At 29.8% G+C, this 27,032-nt stretch overlaps 2 protein-coding genes and 1 long non-coding RNA gene across 9 annotated transcripts in view; 2 read left to right on the plus strand and 1 right to left on the minus strand.

Annotated features, from left to right (window-relative positions):
• LOC143197599 (uncharacterized) overlaps positions 1-18,306 on the minus strand; it is a 198,455-nt gene extending 180,149 nt beyond the window's left edge. For 2 of the 5 annotated variants that reach the window (XM_076406177.1, XM_076406193.1), the window contains exons 1-2: positions 18,176-18,227; positions 17,218-17,316 (exon numbers count right to left, since the gene is read on the minus strand). The gene's annotated coding sequence lies outside the window, so the exon portion shown is untranslated. Of the gene's footprint in view, positions 1-5,964; positions 6,175-17,217; positions 17,317-18,175 lie in introns of all 5 variants that reach the window. The other 3 variants (XM_076406167.1, XM_076406148.1, XM_076406158.1) reach the window with 3 other exon arrangements.
• The window catches only part of LOC143197523 (glutathione hydrolase 1 proenzyme), a 53,354-nt gene that overhangs the window by 14,308 nt on the left and 12,014 nt on the right, over positions 1-27,032 (plus strand). Inside the window, exons 2-5 of one of the 3 annotated variants that reach the window (XM_076406070.1) lie at positions 3,051-3,162; positions 11,837-12,073; positions 19,901-20,121; positions 26,552-26,741. In XM_076406070.1, the coding sequence (XP_076262185.1) occupies positions 3,110-3,162; positions 11,837-12,073; positions 19,901-20,121; positions 26,552-26,741 (701 nt within the window). In that variant the 5' untranslated portion in view covers positions 3,051-3,109. Of the gene's footprint in view, positions 1-3,050; positions 3,163-3,712; positions 3,966-11,836; positions 12,074-19,627; positions 19,766-19,900; positions 20,122-26,551; positions 26,742-27,032 lie in introns of those variants that run through there. The other 2 variants (XM_076406063.1, XM_076406078.1) reach the window with 2 other exon arrangements.
• Positions 19,433-19,746, plus strand: LOC143197678 (uncharacterized). The gene is made up of 2 exons (XR_013006058.1): positions 19,433-19,535; positions 19,618-19,746. It is a non-coding gene; the product is annotated as an uncharacterized LOC143197678 (long non-coding RNA).

The raw sequence follows: 27,032 nt of genomic DNA on the forward strand, positions 1-27,032 counted from the left end.
TTAATGAAACATTAACTTAAAAATATACTTGTTTAGGTTTTTTTTAATTCTTCTTAATTTTATAGTAAAGGAGGCTTTAAAAGGTCATTTTACATAAAAACAAAAATAGCTTCATATTTGTCATCAAGTTATTTGCGCATCAATTGAATGAAATTATGAAATCCAAATACAGAGGATAGATAAAACAAAATGAATCCACTGCAATATATTATTTTGATGGTTGTAAGAATGTGGTATGGTCCGATGAATCAAAAGAAGCCTACAACCCGTACTGCATGTTTCCTACAGACTAGCATAAGGGAGATTCATTTATGATTTGGGCGAAATAATGTTGTATTTCAGCTGGTCCTCTTATTCAGATCATTGGCCGGATTACTGCGACTGAATATCTCAACATCCTCAATGATGAAGTTCTTATTGCATCATATGCTGACTAGCATATTGCTTCCAAATACTGTCATAATCCAAGAAGTTAATGCACCCATACATATAGCCAAAAAGATTCAGTCTTTGTTTGAGAACCATCAAAATATCATTAAACATCTTCCCTAATCAACCCAATCGCCAGACTTCAACATAATTAAACCATTACCGGGAGTTTTAGAACAGAGAGTGTTGAGTAGATTTCCATATCCAACATCATAGAAACAATTGCCGGGTGTTCATATTATTTTCTCTATCCTGTGTAGATAACAAGCCCTTATATTATACTTACAATAATCGAAGAATAATAACAAGTAAATCTACTCTTGTAACCAAGCGGGTAAAACCAATTATTTACATTTTCTACAAAATATCAAAAAATACATAGAAATTCAAGCAAAAAATCCGTTTTTAATCCACCGAATAAATTAATTTACGGTAGATAGGTCCAGACATTTAGAAAACTTATTATGCCATGATCTATGATCATCAACAGTTCTTGGAAAATAACTCCTTGAAGAAGTGCTTGTGATTGATTTACTATGATGCTTCAAAAATATTTCAGCAACGAAGAAGATATTGAAAAATCAAAGGAAGATGAGATTGGTGTAGGAAAATGAAAAAAGTCATGTGTAATTATCCAGTCATCCCATTACCTGAAATATTGGCAAAAAACAAACCTACCTACAGATTGAACAGTAAAGGCTAATTTATTTGTAAAACCGTTACTGACTGCATGGCTTAGTGTTTTTTAATATTTTTAATGTTATTACTTATACGTTATATTAAATACGTTTATTTATATAATTTATATACTTGTTATATAAATTATATACTCAGTAAATTTGATTTATTATTTAATATTATATGAGGAAGTTGGTAAAAAATAAAAAATATATTGGAAATTGTTTGTCCAATATGTTAAGTCTCGAGGAAGGATATCTAATTACACCATACTAACGCGTCGTACCGCACCGCAACAGAAACTCTTCAGAATTCAGTCGAAAATAAAATCACAGTTGTAAGACATCCTTACTCCCCAAAAGTAGCAATATGTGACTTCCGGAAACTAAAAAACATCCACGACAGAAAATATTTCAACGGAAAGTATTATATTTTAATAGTATTATTATGTTGACGATATTGAGTATATTATTGTAAGCATCTATTACTTTGGAAGTATTTCACACAGATATACTGCTTCAAAAACCATTTCTTTATCTGCACAATATATTTTAAATGCTTTCAATAATTGTAATTTGACCCCTATATTTAATATGATATTACAGAAATCGTATATGAAAAGATAGATAAGCTTTACAATACTTTAAATAAAAATGAGATATCATATAACATCGCTAAATAAGCACCGAGCCTAACTATCTATGATATAATTCTACTAGCTTTATCCAAGATATAATTTTTATAGTATTTTATGTTACACATTTCTAATAGAACGCTTTCTTTTTACTTTCAAGATAGAACCTAACTATCACATGTGTTTATTTGATCCAAACCTCTTTCCCTGGAACATTCCTTTGATGTCTCCTAACAGCCGGGTAACCCCAGGTAGCCAAATCTAGACTATTTAACCATCGTTTTCAACGACTTGCGAAACAGTGTATCTTCTTTTAAAATAATTATATAATTACATTTAATGCTTTATAATTATAAATTGTCTTTATTGTATATTAGTATTTTTAGCATGTTTTGTGTGAAGTCTAGGACTATTGGCTCAAAATTCTATAGTTGGTTATTACTTTACGTATATATATTATTTTGTTTACCACATGAGCTGTAAAAGCTATAATGCCGTTGCGAATTTTCACGTACATATCCGATCCGAATAAAACAAGATAATTACCGACATCTTTAGTATTACTATAACAGTAATATATAAAAATCGTGGTGTGATATATTTCTTGGTTTTTTTCAGCACAACAATGCTTCTCATGCTACATTACTTCTTGAAACCACTTAATTAAATTCGGGCAAATATCTAATTCCTCAACTGAAAAAACTGCTTCAGATTGAAGGAAACTTTAAGAACCATTGGAGAAATCGAAAGAAATTCAAGAAAGGTTTACAAAAATCTTTGGCAAAAAGGCATTACATCCAAAAGCATGAATAATTTGAAAAGGATAAAATCAAGTTGTAAAAATACTATATTTTTTTATTATTTATTTTATTTCAAATTCTATTATTTTCTTATTATTCTTAAAATAACCAACAAAAATCAAACATAACAATATTGAATCTGTAAATAAACTCTTCTCTATATATTTGTTGTAACAGGCTCTAGTTTTTGGCAACTAATTGATTAATTATAACAATTAGTAAAAACATACCAATTTTCATTTTAAAGCGTTAAATACAAATAACCGACTGTATTTATAACACGAAATTGTAGTTTAATGACAAAAAAATTGTCGTTCTCGGCAGTTTCATCAAATAACAATATAATACCGATACGCGATTTTATTTTCATTGTACACAATGCGTCAGGTTGGATAAAATAACATTGAACTAGTTTATAATATCATTGAAGCTATTTTAATGTAATCACCTATAACTCGATAATAACAATAAGTCAGATATAATAGGATAATTTGTCTCATTCATTCCAGGTACCTAAGTTGATGTTCAAACAATGCTAAGTAGATAGCATTCTGCTAAAATATCCGAAATGACCATAACTTCTTTAAACATAGCTGATGGTAGTGTCAGAAGAAGAAAATGGTAAGTATTTTTCAAAGAAGATTATTAGCTAGATAAAAAAATAAATTAGGTTATTCATGTATAATGTAGTTTAAAATAGACAAAATCTTAATTTTGAAATTAAACTAACATTGCTGTCACAATTTTGAAAATACTCAAATGAAAACTGCCTTATCACAAACATAACAGCATCCGCTACTTTATTAACAAGAGCAATATAAAAGGCATATTAATACTGTTTTATTTGAAACTATTTGAAAAAATATACTTTTTAGAAAAAACTTTACACCGAGAGATTTTTAAACAAAAATTGTTACTAGTTTTAAATTTAAAAGGTACCTTCGCCTATTTATCAAGAATATATGTCATAAATCATTAAATCTAATTCTTGCAGGAGTGATTATAACATACCAAATGGAAAGCATATCGATTATTACAACACATTATTAATGCTACAAAATACACTTAAAAAACAATAATAAACAAATATTTTATAACAAACATACCCTTATCGATCGTTTACTGTCAGTGTCACTGTTACTGTCAAAATTAAAAAACCCTTAACCTCTTTCGCGATGTAATGAAAACGATGCTAAAAATTGCTAAAATTACTAGTTCGAGCCCCCGAAGGCTTTTTGGCTATATAATCTAAACAGCCGCGCAATGGTTGACTTAAAATTCCTGTTCAATCACGACGTGGTTAAAAAGGCCGACATACTGCGGCGAAGGGGTAAAAAAACCAACGAATCAATAGGCCATTTAAAGGGTACAAATATCCGGAACATTTGTACTTGCTCCATAAATAAAGATGACGATATATATTTGTAAGTATTCCAATTACACTTTATATAATTTTATTTAATTTGTTTCTAATGAAATAAAATTTAATGTTGAAGAATATATGTTTTACTATTAAACAGGGACTAACTTAATTCTTAATATGTGTATCAAATAATTTGATGAAGTCTATCAAATATTTTGTGATAATTATATAAAATTAGACACAGTAGAATTATTTTCAAATCATACATTCCAATTCAATTTACAAATGCAATGAGCATAAAATAATTCCCATAATTTTATTATTAATTTTAATACATAATAATTTACTAATTTTCACATATACTAAAACATATGAATATTATTTATTTCATAAGTTAAAAATATATGGGGAGTAAAAATAAAAACTAGTTGTGAAAAGTACAGAGTAATTTTATTTATATTAGTTAAAATATATAATAATTAATTTAAATTTAACGTCTTCTATATTATTAATATATTGTATATTTTGCCACGAAATGGTGAAGGTGACAGTTACACTAAATTTAATTTTTGATTGCTTTTATTATATATTATTTATTATATTATTATTTTATTATATATTCTTATATAAAATTATATAACAAATTATTATTATATAAAAAATTAAGGTGCAAGACAACCGTTGCAAGTGGAACACTAATTACATATCTCCATTAAAACTAACATCATTCAACATGTCAAAAACATTATTTGAATCAGTTAGATGCTATTGTTAGAATTTTTTTTTTAAATTATCACGGTATTATTTATATGCCAAATTTTATATACTTTAGTGATATATATACTGTGTTCTACATATTTCTGTTGGAAAATTGCGAAGGTGATATTGATTAATGTTTATCTAATTGTTACTAATTGACAAATATATCTATCTAAAAAACTGTAATCATACCAAGCCAGATGGAGACAAACCATCACATGTATAATAAATACATTATATAAGGCTTTACATGGTCATTTATTGGTAAAGTATTTACTAGCAATAATTCTTATACATTCTAAATATTTTTAATGAAATGATGCATAGTAATCATTAACCTTCTATCATCAATTCGGTATAAGGTGCTTGATTTGATTCAATATAAACTTTATTGCTATGACAACTTTGTTTCTAGTGTACAATATTGTTATTAATTATTACACTCATGCGTAAACACTCTTACTTCTAAAAGTAAAGATAACTATCATTTTAAATAAAGGTGTATTGTACTTAAACTTTAATAGAAAATAATTTTCTAAATTTGACCTGAACTTGCAAGTTACATTTACTTAATAATGTATTATTAAAAAAACTATTTTGTAGACTTAGACATTTTAAGAAGTTTTCCTTAACTGTCAGCTGTCAAGTGGCGAAATTTGTAGGAAACTCTGATATTTCTATTATTTGAACAAACAATATTATTTACTACAACACTTCAGATTAATATTTTTAAATCTGTTTATGTTTTGATAAAAGTTGTTTGACTTTTCGGTAGTACTTCGGGTAAGTTCTACGAAATGATTTATCATTTAGATATCTAAGAATGACATGAATATAAAATATTATACCAATCAACTATACTGAAAATATTTAATACTGTAGGCGCGGTTCATAATGCTCTAAATATATTTCATGTCCGAACCAGCTTTCTATTCGAATCAATCTCTTAGGAATGTTTAGTTGCATAGGTGTCAGCTGATACTTTCACCACTTCGAGATGAGATGACTATCAAAAATTCACCATCCACCTTCTTTTATCCGCATTTTAAATATTCGATTTCAATCTAAAGAACCATCTACATACACACATTAAATTATGGGAAAATATAATTTTAAACTTAACCGAACAATAAATTAGAAAATGACAGTATATTAAAAAATGTAATTAAATAAATAGATTACGTAATATCTATTTACAGATCATAGTCATAGATACATGTATATTTTCTTAGTAAACACACCTGCAATACCTCTAGAAGGTTCTGATTATCATCATATAAATCAACAAAAATATGACTCACGATTTTTTGACGACGTGAAGTGCTGGTCTATTCGAAATGGTTTAGACCTGAATTTGATTAATCACTGCTGACGATCTTTAAGGCATGAAATGATTCTGTAGTCTTTTGATATGCTGTCAAATATATAAGGTCATCAACTTTTTTTAATCTGCTTTTTGGGCATTGGCTTTTTCAGCGTGACTATAGACCTAAGAAAAGAAATATCTGAATCTAAAAATAAATAAAATTAATTAAATAGACAAAATTTAAAGTATAATTATTTACAAGATATTACATTCAAAATTTCACGAATTTTATAAAACTATTTGTGTATAAAAACCTAAAAAAGAAAATAGAACTACTCGATAAAGTTACTTGATAGTTAATATAACGATTTGCAATAAAGGCAGTCCGATGTTGGTAGACTCTGGCTGCCATTTTATTTTTATGGCGTCTATTTAATCTGTAAAGAATGTCTGTAAAGAGAATAGTACCCTAAATTTGGCCGAAAAGTCCAATCAACGGTGATCATCATCAGCATCAATCCATATCCTACGCTTTGGGAAAGTGTCTACTTCTCAACCATTAAGCTGATGTTTGTGCTATTATTCTCCAAATCTCTATTCTGTCGCAATCATTCTGACCTCACATAATGTTAGTCTTTAATTCTTCACTTCGCTTTCAGTAATCTGGTTCAATATTTTTATTAAGCTTACATATGCCAGACTGTAACAGTCTGCAAGTGTCTGAGCGACACAGCTGGATTGGCAATACAGGCGTTTGAGAGAACTCGTTGCTAACCTTAATTGTAATTTTTCTCTCTTCCACATGCACCATCTTAGAGAAAAAAATTTCTTGCAGATTGACCTATTTGACATATTACTTGTATCTGCTTGAGAGCACATACTACTTTCTTCTTCAGCACTTGCTCTAACTGAATCCCGTTGTTAAGATTTACAATAGCAGGTGTTTTCTTTATGTATACTCAAACTATATCATGAAGAATGGTCGAAGTGTCAACAACCATTTTGTCATCATCAGATCGGTCAAGAAGTCTGTAGCATCATATTAAACGTCATGTCGCTGTCGCGAGAGATGACATCGCCTTGAAGAACATCAGCCTAAATCTTAAATGAATTTGACAAATCATTTCGCACTCGCACGCAGATAATGGGACCATCATAAAATGTCTGAAGATGTGTAATAATGTTTAGAGGAACATGTTCGGCCTTCAAATCTGCCTAAATTGCGGGTACCTTCCAAAGCAACGCCAACGGTGAACAATTTAGAATGATGAGAATCGATTTATTTTGGCTCAACTATATGGACGTAAATATCTAGCTCCAACAGAAGAGCGTTACGTGCCACGCGATAAACAATCATGCATCAACAATTTAAGGATAGGATTACCGTTAGTAGAGGTTTTGTGAATCCACCAGGATCGTATAATCTGACTCCACTAGATATATTTTTGGGGGATTTTCTGAAGTGGTCAGCTTATATACCAATAAGTCGCAATTAACTAATGTCCTTAAAGTCTATATAAATCGAGCTCTCGCTCAAATTGAGCCATCCGGATTCATGTCAAGAAACTATCAGATCATCACAATCACAAAGTCTGACAAATATTAAGAATGAAATTTTGTTGTTATATGTTTTCGTCATGTATTGTGTTAAAAAAGCATTCCCAAAATCATATCGCAGTCTCTATTACTAAATTTAGTTGTCAATCTAAACCACCTCATTAAAATCGGTCCAGCGACTTCAAATTCAATGACATTCACACGTTATGTAAAAATAGCACATATACATTTTTCGGAAAAATTGCTCTTGCTCAATTAATACTTCACACGCTGCCATTTCAACATCAGCCCGTCTTTAATGAATATTCGTTTATATGACAGACACAAATAATTATTAATTTATCATAAATAAATAAAAACTGTTAAATGCTATTTTATCTCTCAAACATGATTTCAATTCATACTAAGATTAGCAATACTTCTTCAAATAAAACAATATACAGAGATTGGTTTATACATATCAAACAATCTCGTTTGGCGGAAATGTTCGATACAAATTCTCTAGAAAGCACACATAGGAAATCCTAGATGAACCGATAGTCGTTTAATAGGTTCTTTTGACATATGATATTCTGCTTTGGCGTTCTCCAGCTGTCTATTTCAATCAAAACAGTATTTTTGACTAAGCAGCACTTCTTCAACATTCCCCAAAAATACATAAGTTATGAAATTTTGCAAAGAAAAATTAGTAGCTAGCAATCAATTTCATAGATTTAGCGGTATATTTTTTACGATTTTTTTTACACAAAGTATTGATTTTTACAGAAAAAAATCAAGATCTTATGTAAAGTCCTAATACAAATTTACCATATGTTATTCTTGATAATTAGTTATTCAAAAAAGTACAACTTCCGGCTATGAAAAGTAATTTTAATTAAATCGCCACTCGGGTTAGTTTGGCAGTGGCCCATTTTAAAAATAATTTGTTCGTGAACATCTCCTTAATATATACCGTTAAAAAATAATGTAATGACGTCAAATCTCAGCTGTGCGCTGACCAATAACCGGCTCCAAAATACGGGACGCGGTTACCGAACTACCGTCAATTGCCGTTAATGCACAAAATATTGATTGTTATGCGGCTAGTGGGGCACGCAACTATCCCATTGGAACCAGAGTCGGTACAAGTCCAGCTCAATGATATTGCCGGAAAATCAGTTAAAATATCTATGTAGCGTACTCCGTTTACCAAAACACTTATTTAAAATTCAATATCTTACCTAATTTCCAATCTGTAGAAGTTCACAACAAAATCAACTAAAATTTATTATTGAAAAAACTTGATCATTTTTAAATAATATAATTACATAAATATTTATATTAAATATAATTAATATAATTAAGTAATTGTATATTAAGTTGTACATTGTAAATATAAGGTAATATATGAAAATTGATGGATTTAGTAAATTAATTTTAATAAAATTATTTCACGACTGTCAATTATTCTCAATGAAATTAGAAAAAACACAAACTGATTAGCATCGTCTTTGTTTTACTAATTAAACTTTTTGAAACTTCCTTTCGTCAAGGTAATGAAACAATTCAAAATAAATGTTACGCTTTGATGGGTTCCAGTCATAAAATGGTGCCGAATATATTTGTTTCTTAAATGGAATTCGTTCGTCATTAGAAGTTAAACTTTGTTATTACTTTATTTATTTTTATACTTTTTACTCTCAATATGAAATTAATTTTAAAATGTCGTTTTCTGAAACAAAATATAGTTTCTATAAAATGTTATTAAGGTTGTTATTTATTCAATAAAATTTAAATTTAAATGAATTTCAATTTATTATTAAATTTATGTTATTATTATTATTAAATGTAGTTAATATCTTCTATCTTGCGTAGCTACTGACTAGCATATTTGGAATCGTTCATAGTTGGATTTTACTTTCTTGTCTTGGATAATAACAATTAGAACACAAATTTACAACCACACCCCGGTGAATCTGAAAACTGTAACCATTGCAGCAGCAGCTGGACTGGATATATATATATATATATATATATATATATATATATATATATATATATATATATATATATATATATATATATATATATATATATATATATATATATATATATTGTAAGCAATGTTTCCTTTGAAGTGTGAGTAGCTTTAGTTCATATCGACTAATTGCATGAAATATTCCAGAAATATTGAAAATAATCAACGTATTGCATCATTCTAAACCTCTGTTACCAGATCTCTGATAAGCTCACTGGTTTAATATATATATTACAGATAATGAAAAAAAAAACACAAAATATTTCCCATCGATAGACTAAATCTCTGATAAAAATTTACCCCAATGGATTGAACTAAAAACCAGAGTAACCAGTTTGTCAAATGTTGTATTGTTTGTCAATTATTTTAATTTGAAAAAAGAGAAAGTCATGAGCTGCATGTGTAAAACTACCAAATAGATTGTACGTTTTCTAAGTAGTAATTTTGATTTACAAGATAAAAAGTAACCCAAAGATCCTACAAAAGTCATAGAATTATTTCACTTCAAGAACTATCCAAATTATGAAGAATTTTAGCTTATTTAGTAACTAATAATCAACAATAGAAACGATAAACGTATTGTGAATGAAAAACATTAAATATTTAAAAAAGTCTTTTTTACATCGAATTAGCACCGGTAATCAAAAATGCAATTGCAACAATATCAAGCGTGAAAATCATGGATTAAGCTTAGCAAACCGTCAACATCCAATTTATCAAATTATAAATGAAGATCGCTATTGACTACAATCGATGCGGTTAAAATATAAAGTCTGCAAGAAATGCCAATTCGTACATTTCTACTTCAAGAAAAAATGTGTTTGCGATGCAGTGTTCCCTTCTTGTTCGAAAGATCAAATCAAATAGTAGCTAATAATTGACAATATTTATAACATGTTTCCAATTTGATTTTAGTTAAATTATTTTTTGTCATAAAAATGGCAGAAATTACTACTTAATCAAACAAGTTCCAAGAAATGGTAAAGTTTTTAAAAAAATTGTTAGGTTACTAATTTTCATCAAGTGAGATATCTTAAAAATCGGTGCCAACAGAATATGTCACCTAAACTCTTAAATATATATTTCTTATAGAATATGATATATTAAAATATAATAAATCTAATTAAAAATAGTTATATTGAAATGTTGCTTAAATTTAATTAAACGTTTTGGATATCTTTATTTCTATTTAAGTCTCTTTATTTAAATTTCCATAGAAAATTGCGTATTTATTTAAAATATCTGATAAAAATCTCATTCGCAGTATTTTTTAATTATCCGTAATATTAATAAACCTTAGATAATAATATTAAAAATTATTTAAAAATATCGAAAATTCTCAACTTATTTGTATTGACTCTGAATATTTATCATCTTAAAAATAATCAATCAAATATATATTAAAGTATCCAAACAATTCACACCTTCCATTGTTTTCACTTTGTCATATAACATACATTTTTAAAGATACCTTATAATGTAATTTTAATAAATATTATAATATAAATGTGATAACAACTAAAACAACAAATGATGTATTAGGTGATTTAAAAATAATAATTTTGGTACAAATACAAGTAACAAATGACAGGCACAAAGTCATCCTCGTGCATGACAACGTTCAGCCATACTTTGCAAAAGCTGTGTAGGATAAACTGTAGCAGCCTGAACATAAAGTTCTGCGCCACCCAGCTTACTCACCAAGCATATGGCTTTCTGTTCAGTTAGGTTCATGCACTCGACGTTCATGTATTCAACTGATTTGACCGAATCGTTATTGTCTCCGATTTTAGATTTGCTCTTTAATCATTGTTAATATAAATAAAATAAATATAAAATTATAAATTTATATTGGCACAGAATAGAGCGTCTTCGTATCTCAAGTAGGACAAAAGAAATTTGTGTGTATGAACATTTATATAACATTTAACATTTTTAATTAAATTAAATTATACAAATACTTTAAAATTAAAGTCAAAGATTTCACCGGGCTAAATAATTAATTACCTCCCTATAATTTCTTCAGTAGATATGATGAAGCTGTTCAAAAATTATATTTGTATTAATTACCCTTACTATTATATTTTCGACAACCACTATCATTGTAACATTATTAATTAATTGACTCATAATTTTGAAATAAAAAAATTATAAAAATCGAAAATTTCAATCTCCAATATATGTGACAATAAAAATAAATTCAACAAAAAAACAATATTTATTCTTTATCTAAAATATATCAATCAAAATATTCAGTCCTATACCCATTTGTAATAATGACTTAATTTTTCAGCACCAATGTTAAGAAACGTCACGTTTTTGGCGCTCTAGCAGTAGTGGTTGTTATATTGCTCATCATCCTAGCATATTATAAAGGAGCCTTTGGGGGAGGTTCACAAAACGAAGCTTCGAATGATGTTCTGTCCCCGCCCGATCCACAAACTGCTCTTCCACCATCAGGATCTTTATTGCGGGTGTTCAAGAAAGCCGCGGTCTGTGCTGATTCAGCAGTATGTGCCCAAGTAGGCAAGTAAGTGTAACTTTTAATAACATTTTAATAATTACTAAAGAACTCGTGATAAAAATTCTCGCGAAATTTTATCACATGTACGTTTTTCCTGTTTTGAAGTTTAATTACACCACATACTGAAATAATCTATTTAATTAATTGATTTTTATCTAATATAACTTGATTATAACTAATCTGAAATGGTCATTTCATGTTCACGTTCATGTTTACTACACAGTAAAAAGTACCCCCAATTTTTAATATTCAAATGTCTAAATAACTTTAATTATTTTATTATTAATGGCTTAGACAGAGACCTGACAAAGTAACTAATTTATTTGGTCGAAACGTATCAAACTATTTCTCCTTCAAACAAAGCTCCTGATCTAATAAAGTTCTAAAAGGGTTTTCGTAAATGATCTAAGCATTATTTATCTTAGTTGATATATGTTAACAATTTCAGGTTCTGAACGCAGTTCTGATAATTACTCATCTTTTGATATATTTATTTATTTATTTATTTAACTGAGGTTTGTTTATCTATGATGTTTATCTATGACTAAAATAGCAGTCATCAGAAAAAATAACTACGATACATCTTCTAGAATACTTTCGCTCTGATCAATTGATTTTAACTTATTACTCTTCCACAAAACAAGGCAATTTTAATATTAGTGATGCTGCAGATATTATTTCCTCACTATGTCACTGTTAGTTGATGTTTTGTGGGTGTATTTGTATGTAACAATACAAAGAACTATTAAACAACCCAAGTTTTCCAGTAATATTACAGAGTTATTCAATTTATACAGATATCAATCATAAAATGTTTAAAATTGCATTTTTAACATTCATTACTTTTGTTGTTAGATTTGAAAGAATATAGAAGAATGATGAAACTTGATGAATGTTTGAGCTTACTATTCGTCCAATAAGTCTTTCATCCCGCGATTCATTGTTCTCGAACTTTTTTGACCATCAGTCACTAACATCACAATTACCAGATTTAAATCGTTCAAACTAAAATGGGATATGGTGGAGATATGGCGAGACATCAAGTTTATAAAAGTGTTTGATAGTAAAGTAAACATTTCGGTAAAATCTTATAAGACTTAGTGAAAAACTATAGAATATAATTATATATCGATGCTTTACATTTTCACCAATACACATAGCCGATCAAAATTCATGCAATCTCTTAATATATAGGTATGTAATGTCATACTGTATTATTTAATTTTTGTTTATTTATATCCTCTCTGTTATAAGTACCGTTTTCAATGTCACTTGAGTTGTTAACATTCGTTTGTTTCTAGAGAGACTTGGAAATTGGTTCATATACTTAGGAGGTCGCTACATACATAACTATTCAATGCGCACCATACGACTTTTGATGTCAAGTTGATTATGTTCGTATTCTCAAACAATTAATTAAACATAAAAATGGAAATAAGTACAAAAAACCAATAAAATCAAATATATTATTGATATTACATATGTTTCATATGTTATTGGCCTATAAATTAGTGAAACCGTGTATTAAATAACATCGAATACATTTGTAACCAACTTCAGTACCTTGAAAATATTTGAATTTACAGCGACTAAAATGGCATTTGCGGGAAGTTTTACTTTTTACTGCATTTTGAAGAAAAAACGATTTTAACAAGTGAATACTGCTTTTGACGTTTTGAAAGTGATGATTTGACACCGAAAAGAGCCAAAAAATATTAAAGCGAGGATTTGAAGGCATTACTCGATGAAAAAATCAATGGGGATAAATATCGACTATAATTAATACGTTTGAGCCGAGTACTACGCGAAAAACAGCAAGAATACAAACGAAGACACAACAATTTTATTCTTCTGCATGACAACGCTCAACCATATGTTGTAAAACCGATGAAAATATAATTGGAAACATTAAAATGGGAAGTGTGCTACCTTACCCGGCATATTTTTCAGACCTTACTCCTTCTGATTACCACTTGTTCCGATATATGAGTCGTGATGTGCCTTTAGAGTAAATGTGGCTCGGTGAATGGAGGTAAAACGAAATGAAACAGTGGTGTTTACATTATGTGACCGTTATTTATTGGCTACATAAAAAAATGTGAAAAATACAAATGATAAAACGGATAGCAGCGGAGTTACCTGTTGATGCAGGCTTGGGCAGTCGATGATGGCACGTCTAAACAAAACGATGGTTGAGCACTGAATGAATCGAAATACCCTTCAATAACATCCCAGATAAACGTCTCGGGGCTGCCGCCAGATATTCGTTATCGGGTTCTAGTTGGCGCTGCCGGCACCCCGCCCGTGTTCAACATCTGGGATTATATTTCTGGGTATTTTGTAGACCGTTATTCCACGATGTAAAATTCGACATGCCTCAAGGTCGCTACATGTCTAAATAGCGCTTCACTTCTTATGAAGATACCAAAAAATGGGTCGATTCGTGGTTAGTTTCAAAAAATACATCCATCAATTGCTTGAAAGATGGGAAAAATACATAGTAAAAACAACAAAAACAAACAAAACAAAACAAAAAAAAAACAACAAAAAACATAAAAAAATTCTTTTCACAATAACAAAATTAAAATTAATTTATAGGCCTACACATATAATTTAATATGTTGCAATACAATAAACGATATTAAAATCAGTGCTATTGTTAATGACATTCTACGATCTACAAAATTCAATATGTAACTTTTATTGGTGATTTTTAAATATGACTCCGTCGATCTAATTTTAGATAATACGGACAAAAAAACTTTCGATTTTACGTAAAGAGTTATTCTGTAAAGCCAACAAAGCAGAATGTTTAGCAATCATTGATTTCCAATAATTAAATCGTCTTAATGAATCACTAAAATTTCTATTTTTAACTTCCGTACAAGTAGTTATTACGCCCTAACGCAAATAATGGTATATTATATTTGATATAATAATTATCTAATGTATTTCATATTATATTAGGAGTACAACTTTTACGACAAAATGTTATGGAGCTCTGTAACCGAAATAATAAAAATAAAAGCCTATAATTATACTCTAATTATAAACACATCACTTATAATATCTCAAATTCAGACTAAGCACGTCGTTTTTCTTTCTTCCCTTCTGTTTGTCCCATCTGGGCAGTTTGCAGTTGAAAAATAAATATTTCCTATTTATAATTTACCTTTATTGGTCTTCTAAATTATACTGTTCTATTTCAAACTTCCATGGTATAGCCTGTATGAGAGAGTTTTCCATATTTTGGTGTCCCAGATTCTAGTATTCCCCGACTGAGCAACTTCTTGCAAAAACAACAGCTTCTTCCCAAATTCAAGCATTGCATTTGAAAGACCTCAAGCTTTCAAATGTCAGTTTCTAGATTTCAGTTTCTAATAGATTTCAGTTATATTCTGCAATTATGTAAGCTTAATATTTCTAGCCTATATATAAAATATGTTATTTTTTTTTAATAACTAGTTTGAATATCAATAGCATTTTTAAATTTTATCTACTAAGTGAGTTAACATACTTTTGCTTTGGGATAAAAAATCTGATAGCACCCAGAATATCAATCTCTCAGTCTGTAAAAGTATCTTCTAGAGATTCGGCACATCAGTTAGCGATTTGCATACTATTAATTCTATCTGTATTTCTTATGTGATTCTATCAACTTTTTAATATTTAATTAACATCGAATTTAACACCGTGATAACTTTCTATAATGAGTAGTAGAAATTTTATAAGATATGTCTGAAAGCTAATAAATAGAAACAACCTCCACCAAACAAAATGCCAAGATTAATTAATAATTATTCATGCTATAAAATGCTATTCATGCTAACAAATATGTCAAATTTTGTGCCAAAAAATTTTTTTTTTAAATTATTTAAGTGAGTTTTCTAAGTGGTAAGTTTATTTTACAAGATAAGAAATAACCCAAAGATCCGACAAAAGTCATAAAATTATTTCACTTCAAGATCTACCCAAATTATCACGAATTTGCTTATTTAGTAATTAATAATGAACAAGAAACAGAAATGATAAACGCATTAGGAATGAAAAACAGTGAAATAAAGACGAAGTGAAACCCAGGGTTATTGAAACGCATGTTTTATTTTATAACCCCGTAGTTCAACTACAAAACGTTATTTAAAAATGCTTTTTACATCGAATTAGGAATATTCAAATACTACTCATATCATCTCACTACTACTTATTTATATCAAGTACACATAGTCTATCAGGCTACTTCTCTTTGCTTGAACTTCCCTTACAAACTTTTCATAAAGTCTAAAAGAAAAGTAAATTCGTAGATTTCTCCTAAAGACAAATAGAAAGAAATTGTTATTGCGACGGGGTGGTGGGTGGCTAACAATATTTATATACAATATTTATAACATGTTTCCAATTTTATTTTAATTAAACTATTTTTTATCATAGAAATGCTACGAATTAATTCCAATAACTAATTTAATTTTTCACACTACAGTTTTTTAAAAAATTGATAAGTTTCTAATTTTCATAAAGTTAAATATCTTAAAAATCGGTGACAACAGAAGCCAACTGAAATCTTAATATATATTCCTTATAGAATATGATATATTAAAATATAATAAATCTAATTAAAAATAGTTATGTTGAAATATTGCTTAAATTTAATTAAACGTTTTGGGTATTTTTATTTCTATTTAAATCTCTTTATAGAAAATTACGTATTTATTTAAAATACCTATAAAAATCTCATTCACAATATTTTTTGATTATCCAAAATATGAATAAGCCTTAGATAATTGCATTAAAAAGTATTTAAAAATATCGAAAATTCTCAACTTGTATCAACTGTCAGAATATTTATTATCCTTAAAATAATCAATTAGATATACATTAAAGTATGCAAACAATTCATACTTTCCATTGTTTTCACATAGGCATATAATATATTTTATTAAAAATACCTTATAATGTGATTTTAATAAATGTTATATTATAAATGTGATGATAACTAAAACAACAAATAATGTACTAGATTATTAGTATTTTGACACCAATACAAAGAAGAAATGACAGACGCAAAGTCATCCTCCAGCCACACTTTGCAAAAGATGTGTGGAATACATTGTGACAGCCTGAACAGGAAGTTCTGCGGCACCCAGCGTACTCACCAGACATACCGCTTTCTGATTACCACTTATTCAGATCCGTCCACCATGACTCGAACTCATGAGAAACCAACACGGTTCTTTCAACACGGCATCACCGTACTATCAGAAATATGAGGAAAAATTGTAGAAAATTATTTAAAATATTTTGTTTATTATATATTCTACCAATTTTTCGCAACAAATGCCTTTTTTTAAGTGCAAATACAAATACTGTAACATATAATATATTTTAGGGCAGACCAAAGACGTAAATATTTATTTAATAATATATTATTTCATTTGTTCTAGTTATTAATATGAGTTTATCTAACAGGTTAATGCACTATTATCACCTGATACTTATTTTGAACTGAAATTACTACAAAAGCATATATCTATAATAAAAAAATCTTCAAAACATATAAATAGTATTCCTTTCAATCAAGGAGATTATTATAGATTATTTATAGATTTATCTTCGAAAACAGTCCCATATAAGCACAAAAACGCATTAGTTTTAATCTACGTTACTATTATTTCCCGAAAATAGACAGACCTATACAAAGACGGTTGCTATTTAAATGAAATAGGGCACTGAACTTGGCCATATCCTACAAAAACCAGGAAATCATTTTATTAATCGTAGTTTCGTAGGATACTCGTTTACATACATGTTAAATTTCAATAATCGACAAAACAATATTGATTTGCATTCGACAAACAACGTTACCATTTACCACTCGAACAAGAAAGGTTATTTTGCAATAAGAATACCTTTTTATGATCTGCAAAACCGTTCGAGTTGAAAAAACTAAGAGAAATTCATTATATATCTACTATAATAGTTATTAAATATCTTTGTACTATTGTAATATTATTTGATATTCAAAATATGAATAAGAATTTATCGGTATACTTATTGTAATGATTAAATTAAGGTTAGTTGTAATTTTTTCGATTACGTTCATGTTTAACTCACCATAAAATTCAAATGCACTGTTCAATGCACTACTAGGATAATAAACACTTAAAATAAGTTCCATAAATAAATGATCATGAGCGTTTCGGTTTTGGTCAGGCGACACCGCGATACTAGAAACGCATTTGTTTGAGTAGATTTGGCAACATCGACTGATCTGCCGGTATATAAGCGTCGTCTAGTCGCGAAGGAAGCAGTTGCTGCGACGAACAGCTGGTGTTTATTACGTGTTATAATTGTAGTCAGTGTCAAATTTTCAAGTGAGATGCAACAAAAGCATATCAAAATGTCTCCAGAAGCCGAGAGTCATTTCGACGAATACGAGCATTATAATTTCGCCTACGACAAACATATCTACAGAGGTCATAGCGGTAAGCAACGATCGAAAAAAGAAGCTGAGGCTCATACCAATCACTTCGACCCCAGCGGACATTCTAGAAAGATCCTGCAAAAAATGATGAACACCGAGGCCAACAGGAAAGTGAAGGCGTAAAAAAACAGTGAGTGAACAGAGACAGTGTTTTTCACCATGAAGAAGAACAATCCTACGCTATGGCCCAACGGACTGTGATTTTCGTTATTTCTTACAATTATTCCGAGGCTTGTAAACATACAAGCTTTAACCTCGAACCCTGAAGGTCAACCGACATCAATATTAAAGGAACGACCTAACTAAAACAACATTATTATTGCTTTACATAATAAAATATAAACGAGGTTTATTGACTGGCTTATTTACTGTGTTATAATTATAATAACATAATCTAATAAATTATTTTTTTGTAATAGTAGGTTTTTTTAAACAATTGAATACAGTTGAGTTCTGTATGAATTATAAAAAAACTAACACTACGTATTAAATAAAGGTTATTTCTTTGTTACATTTGCGTTTTATTTTATTCAGAAACCATTACAATTTGTAAATCTTGACTCATATTTCAATGCTAGGGAAACAGGTTTTATGCATAGACAACAAAATATTAGATCGAGACAAGTTCATTAAACGATTTTATTTGATAGTTGGTATTGTTTTTGTTTTCTTCTATTTCTTAATTTTTTTAGGAAACCTTGACATTAATGTTTTATCTTAAACATTTTTTGTTTAACCAGTTTTCATATTTCTAACAATATTAGCGAAATATTGGCAAAGTTTAGTACGTAATAAAGTTTACATCCGCTTCAAACTAGTATTCTGAAGGTTAAATTTATTTATTTTGCATTAAGATTACTCACGCACGTTCTGTTTGTACACAGAACAATGAATAGCCGGTGTTTGTAAACATAAAATATTATAGTTTTTCCTTGACACCTCTGGAGTATGCTTTAAGATAATATTTTAATGGATGGAGAAATATAATTGGTACTTTTAAATATAATTAAACACTACTACTAAATATTATTTTTACTTTATTTCAAATATGAAATTGGTGTTAAATATGTAGAATGATGGCGACCGTCCTAACAAAGGTGATCATGCAAAAATAAATCTCTAAATTCGCGTTGGTAACACATTGAGGCCAACGAGAAACCAACCTACTTTTTTTAAAGTTGAACATTTTTTGCTCTGCGTTCTGGTGTTGCCAAAAACAGGTACATTTTCTAATATTAATAGTTTTTAAGTAACGTAATAAAACTAATTATGATGTGATAATATAATAGAGACATAACTAACCTCCAAATATGTATACTAATTGTGAATTAAGGAATCGTTTGTTTCTGTTACAGAGGAATTTTAGAAAAAAATGGCACAGCAGCTGATGCAGCCATCGCCACGCTGTTTTGCAATGGGGTGGTTACTATGCAGAGCATGGGGCTAGGTGGCGGATTTTTAATGACTATATACAAGAAGAACGAGAAGAAGGCGTACTTCTTAAATGCCAGAGAGAAGGCACCGATGAACACAAAAAGCGAACTCTATAAAAATGACCAGTTAACGTCAAGAAATGGTAATTTTTACAAAACCGTTTATATATACCGATAGAATCAGCGTTTCATATGACGTAATTCTGATTTATTCATGTTCCTTTTTATTTGCGGGTCTTTATTAAGGTGCCATGAACGCATGAATAGAGAGAGAGAGAAGAAAGACTAAATTTATAAGCGAATTTTGTTCTCAACTTGGCAACATTGGTAGTTGTACAAATAACTGGAAAAGTTTCAATAAATTATATCATTAACCGTCTCCATTCATCAACTGTTTCTTTTTTTGGTATTATTATAAAGATTAAATACATTATTAACTTTCATTATTATATTTTCTCTTCTGTTCCATGGTTTAAATACCACGTCCTGAAAATGCAGAACATGTTTTTCTATCAAAAGGCTTTCAGTTTTGGAGATAGTGAAACCATTTAATATAATCAGTAAAACTGTGGCGGGCTCCATAGCACAATAATGCTAGCAGCTAGGCTGGAACTAGGGATGCCGCAAAAATTTTAATATTTTTGGCCGATATATCGATATTTTTTCAAAAAAATTAAATATATTTCTTTTATAAATCTTTTAAAATGGTACTTAAAGGTTTTGTATATTTAATTATAAGGTACTTAATTATAAGAGTTTATTAAAAGTATCGATATATATTGCAAAAAAAAATACATATTTTTTTCCTCCGATATATCGATTTTTTTTGAAATATCGAAATCTATATTTTTCTATTTTTCTTTAGCAATTGTCAAAGAGTGTATGTAATTTTAACCTTTAAATTATAATTTGGTTCTACGCATCTAGATTATACTTATTCCTGTTTTAAACCTATCTATTTTGATAATTAAAACGAGGTAAACATTAAATAAAACCGGTCTAGTATATTATCTAAATATAAATCGTATATTGGCATGTTTAAAAAGAATCCAACCTAGAAAACGGTCACGTACATCGGTATTGCGACTTTGTTAATATGTCGGATATTTTCGCTATCGCACACTTTAAATTTACTATATTTTTTACTTGTGTAACGTGTTTATTAAATATTTTAGATTATCGGTTACAAAGTTGTAATTTGTTTTGCATACACAACTGATAATGTTGCTGATACGTATATTATTACTAGAAAAGTTTTCCAGCATATTTCTGATGATTTAGCTGAATACAAATGTTATTATTTTGCTTAAAATTAAAACATAAACAGTTGTAATGTAAAAAAACCAAATAAGAGTTATTTAACTTCATTAACTTTTTCTCTTTTTTCTGTAAGTTCTTTGAGTTAATTTTTCAATTTAAGATTTTATTGTACTGCATATATTTTTATTAGATCTTACATTAGATAAGGGCAATCCGCTTAGTACAATTTTTTTATTTGTATATTAACTTGTTACTATTGGTCTGTTGTTCTTGAATATGTCTGTCTGTATGAATGCACAATCAAAGCGGGTGCGGTATAAATACATCAATATGTATTCCCTAAACTACAATTAAAATGGATTACTTAAGCTAAAGTTGACCTGAAGAGTAACACATGTTCGTATGGTTGTTTGGTTCGCTTCAATATTCTCATTTTCTGTACATTGTCCAGTAGCTGTATTTCTTCTACGTTATCATTTTGTAAACTAATTTTGAAGTCATCGTGCAGTTCTTTGTTGTTTACCTAAGGATAATAATTGATAATTAATCGAAGACCTTTATTTTGACAACATTGGATTACTAATCCATTTGATATTTACACCTTGTATAAACCAATCTCTTCAACTTTAGGTCGTTGTTGGGAGTACTGTTCGATTAACCAATGCAGTTCTTTGATTTTGAATCTGATGTAATCTACTTTTGGTCTAACGTAGTGTTTCTAATTTAATCTACCATCGAGATGGAGGCCGAGGTATTTTGCTGATTCACTTGAGGAATCGGGCTTCCTTCCAGTGTTTAAAACATTTAAAGTTGTTTTAAATATTAAGTTTTGTCAATTCGACGCAAAATTGACATGGCATAAATTTCGAACTATTAATATGAATTTTTCAGTATGTAGTCTATTTGTGGAACTTATTGACTGCCATGTGTAGTTTTTTATAGCCCTAGGCAGAGATTGTCCTAAGACACTACCCTGCAGAACTCCAGCCAATAGACCACTGTTGACTAGTTAATATGACCAGACTGTTGCAAGAATTAACAATAGTTCTGTACTAATTTGTAGTAGGTCAACTGGTGGATTGGTCCCAAATACCATAACCCAATAAAATGATTATATATTCACTTTAACATATCTTCCAGTACACAAAAATAGTTTTAGATAAAATTCAGACATAAAATGATTATCGTAGACTTGGGACAAATAACTCATTTTACGTTACTTTTGTATAAATAACTACCTTAAAAGTTGATTATTACAGACGTAATTATTTATCAATCTTAAAAAAGTACTGTCACAGATTATCTGATAAACTACAATTGAAATAAACAATCAATCCAATGATAATTAAGTAAAGATGTTTGTTAGTTTGAAAATATGTGGTGTCGAAAAAAAACGCATTAGAAAAAACGAATGTATTCACTATACTATTTCAAAACTACCCTTTATGACAGACGCAACATTTTTTTGGAGTTATGTATTCCAATTATATCTACACCGTACATTATTATTATTATTTAAGGGTCTATTTTTAGCTTGACTTCTAAAGCTTGAATCCAAGCTCTATTTAGACAACTCCAAATAAAACAACACGAACTCCACAATTTTTGCATACTACAATTTGTGAGAACGCTAAAATAGATAAAACAATTATAAAATGAAGCAAGTTGCGGATAAACGATTTTTTAATCTAATATTCCGCTCTAATTGGCAGGTATTTTTTGCTTGTTTTTTTTTTCTGAATGTATGATTTCTCTCCCTTTTTAATGCAAAACACCACAAAAAAAACAATAAAACGAGCGCAAACTCAGAATTACATGTGATACCGCTTATTGAATTTTTGTGTCGCCAGTTTAACGTTTGTTACATCATCTTACTTCTACTAGATTTGTTAAGACCATCTATCATATATTTTGAGAAAGAATAATATAAGTAAAAATGACCAAAGCTTACCAATGCTGAAAGATGCCTCAAAACATCATCTGCAAAAGTAAATTTACGATTTATCTATTTCGTTCTTATTCTGAAGTAAATAAAGGAGCGAATATACTTTCGTCCAACACTTTGCCTTTGATGATCTCCAACATTTTACTCAAATTTCTATAGTATACAGACTATGGACCAGTTTTCTAAGCCTTGATATTCCCAAATTCCAATAGGCCGTGGCTAGGGATACTTCAAGCAACTCCAGTTCGTTCTTAGTGGCCTTATATATTGATCTGAGATGCGTCTGTCCAAACTACAGTGGATAAGAAGGGATGTTTCTGCAACTTCTGAATTTATAAATTCCAATATTTCTTGGCTAACTGTACTCCAATTTTGCTTTTGGTTGCCTTACATCCTGAAATCCGCTTCTTTTGACTTTTTTCCGATTCTGGTAGACTATGTTAAAGGATACTTTTGAATAATTAAGAACTTCCAAATAATTGTCTACCCAACGTCAACCTATCACAAAAAGTTGTCCCAATCCCGTTTAAGTAAATCAATTCAAAATCGAACAGCTTTCTAATAACCCTGATTAAAAATTATGAAAGCTATTCGTTTATCTCTGTAAATATATAAGATTACTTACAGAACATCATTTACTGTGATATTGTATATTTTAATTATTTCAAATACATTCCTCAGTATCAAACAATTCCTACAACTTTACAGTTATTACATTCAGATTAACGTTTTATCATTAATTTTATTTTATAATATGTAATTTTACTAAATTGTAAAACTTTAACCATATTTGCTAGTGAAACATACAGCTAATGAAATACAAAGAGATATTCAAGTTATAAAATGGAAAAAGGCTTTACATAGAAAAAATGCATTCCACCACCATTCAGCAAATTTTAAAACAGATGACCTTTGGACATGGCCGCGATAGTCAGTGCCGATTGTATAACATTTATCCGTCTCAAAAATATGTTCCACGGCTACATTTTTTCCTCTTGTGTCTTGTTGATTCTTATTTCCCCTTTCTTCCACCTCATTCAGGTCTGTAATTATAGCCGAAAAGACCAATAATATTAAATCATTATTATTGGATTATTAGACACTTAGATGATTATATTAGAGATTTAACACATTAAACGGATGGGATCTCTTTAATGTTGGGGTTTCTTATTATATAATTTATTCACAACTAATGAAAATATAAAGAGATATTTAAGTTATAAAATAGGAAAGGGCTAAATTAACTTTAAAAACTGTTTTATTCAAAGAAAGAGACGACTTGTTGAAAGGCGATATAAAGCGACATTGAGGGTTTTTATCCGTTAGAAAACAGACCAACCCGTCTCACCCTTCACCATTAAGGTAGTTTTAATACAGATGACCCTTACACATGGCCGCGACAGTCAGTTCCGTTTGTATAACATTTATCCGTCTCAAAAATATGTTCCACGGCTACATTTTCCTATCTTGTGGTTTGTTGACTCTTAGTTTGCCCTTTCCTCCTCCTCCTCCTGATCGTAAAGTGAAATTGAATGAAATAGCAGACACTCTAAAGATATCAACTGAACGTGTACACCATATCATTCACGAATATTTGGGTATGAGAAAGCTTTGTGCAAAGTGGGTCCCGCGCTAGCTCACTTTTGACCAAAAACAATGACGAGGTAATGATTCGGAACAGTGTTTGAGGATGATCAAGCGTAATAAATCCGAGTTTTTGCGTCGATATGTGACAATGGATGAAACGTGGCTCCATCATTTCACTCCGAAGGCCAATCGACAGTCATCCGAGTGGACTGCACACGATGAACCTGCTCCAAAGCGTGGGAAAACAGTCGGGTGGCAAGGTTACGGCGTCTCTATTTTGGGATGCGCATGGAATAATTTTGATTAACTACCTTGAAAAAGGAAGGACCATCAACAGCGACTATTACATAGCGTTATTGGACCGTTTGAAGGACGAAATAGCCGAAAAACGGCCGCATTTGAAGAAGAAGAAAGTGCTGCTTCACCAAGACAATGCACCGTGTCACAAGTTAGTGAAAACGATGGCAAACATCCATGAATTGGGCTTCGAATTGTTTCCTCATCTCAGATCTCAAAAGAATGCTCACTGGGAAGAAATTTTCGTCGAATGAAGAGGTGATTGCCGAAACTAAGGCCTATTTTGAAGCAAAGCCAAGCAAGTGGGAGGGTCGCTATAATCAGTCTATCGTACCCTTGAAGGGAATTATGTTGAATAAAAAAAACTAATTTTGCCAAAAAAAAATGTGTTTTACTATGGTAGGCTGGGGACTTTTCAATTTACCTGTTAAATAAGGCGATATATTTCGAGAATCGTATTAACCTTGGAAACCGATTATCGAGACAAGAAAATTATCATTATACGGGTCTTTCCCTCACTAGAAATAACTACTAATCAGGAAGTAGAATTAAGTCAGCCTACTCTATCCTTACAAGATATCCAAGAGACGAATAATGGGGGTAATATGTGGTGTATACGCCTATTTAGACGAATTTTCACAGTCTCCACACAAATCACACAGTCTTTACACAAGTCTTCGCGAGCCTTCAAGAACCTTTAAATACTTGGTCAAGGGAGCTCACAATTGGTGCCACTTTGACAGTGTGAAGGTTGTCGTCACTAACCATTTATACCCGTCTAATCTTTATGATTTAAGTTTTGTTGTAAATAAAGTCATTTCAACTTTGCCACTTTTTTCTTATAAACGGGAGCATAGACGGGACCACACTCCACTGCTCGACAAAATCGAATTATTGCTTTTGACGGTTGAGACTCTGTCATACTCAAGTATTAACATGAAAGTGGAGTCCCCATGTCTCGCTACAATTGACCGTTAAACTTAACTAACATCAGTATATGAAGGTCTCGGTGTAAGTAATCATTCCTATAGTATCTGGGTGCATCTATTACACCTTTTAGGTCTTTATCCTGAAAAATTTATATTTTGGTTATATTACTTTTCGTGAAACATCCCTAGGTGTTTGTCAATTTTAGAATTTGATTATACAGCAACTTATTATGTAGGGATAAGTGATATTTTCTTCCAATTAACCAATACATTTTTTATATTTCAACTCCAGTTCTTTCCTGTTTAATGCTTTTTAATTTAAAATGTTTGATCCAAGAATTTTTGTTTCTCAAATCAACAAAACCGACAAAATTGCGGTTTTACATGCAAAAATATAGTTATTTGTTCTATTTTTTGTAACACTCTAAGCGAATTGTTAATTATTTAAATTCAAGGATTTTAAATATAATAATAAATCAAATGTTCTGCGTGTTTCATAAAGAATCAAATTTACAAATCGAAAAAAAATTAGCTTAAACACAATATTTATTTTAGGTCCCTTGTCTATTGCTGTACCTGGTGAACTGAAGGGATACTGGGAGTTGTATAAACGATTTGGTACACTGAAATGGCAGGAACTCATACAACCAACAATCGACATATGCAACAATGGTTATAACATGACCAGACATCAATATACGTCACTTTTCAACAATAAACTAAATGATAGCGATCCAAATTTCAGGTAAATTGGTACTAACAAATAGACTATCATTATATAGTATTAAGACAGATTAAATTGTTATAAATTTCACCTCAATCCAACCAAACTAGGGAATTGAAGCTACTCCCTAAAAATACTTCAAAATATCCTGAGTCGGATGAAAATATTAAAACCAACTCGAAGAAAGCTTTAAGAACAATTCCAGGAAATTCTTTTCAGAAAAACGAAATAGCTTTCGGCGTTTTCTTTCAAGTCTTACTATTTCTTATCATAGCAGTATTGACAAAAAAACTCTCAATATTATGAGTAACG

Source organism: Rhynchophorus ferrugineus, unplaced genomic scaffold (assembly GCF_030347505.1).
Source record: "Rhynchophorus ferrugineus isolate W39M unplaced genomic scaffold, kcgeb_rfMv2 rfM1, whole genome shotgun sequence".
Taxonomy (NCBI): Eukaryota; Metazoa; Arthropoda; class Insecta; order Coleoptera; family Curculionidae; genus Rhynchophorus; species Rhynchophorus ferrugineus.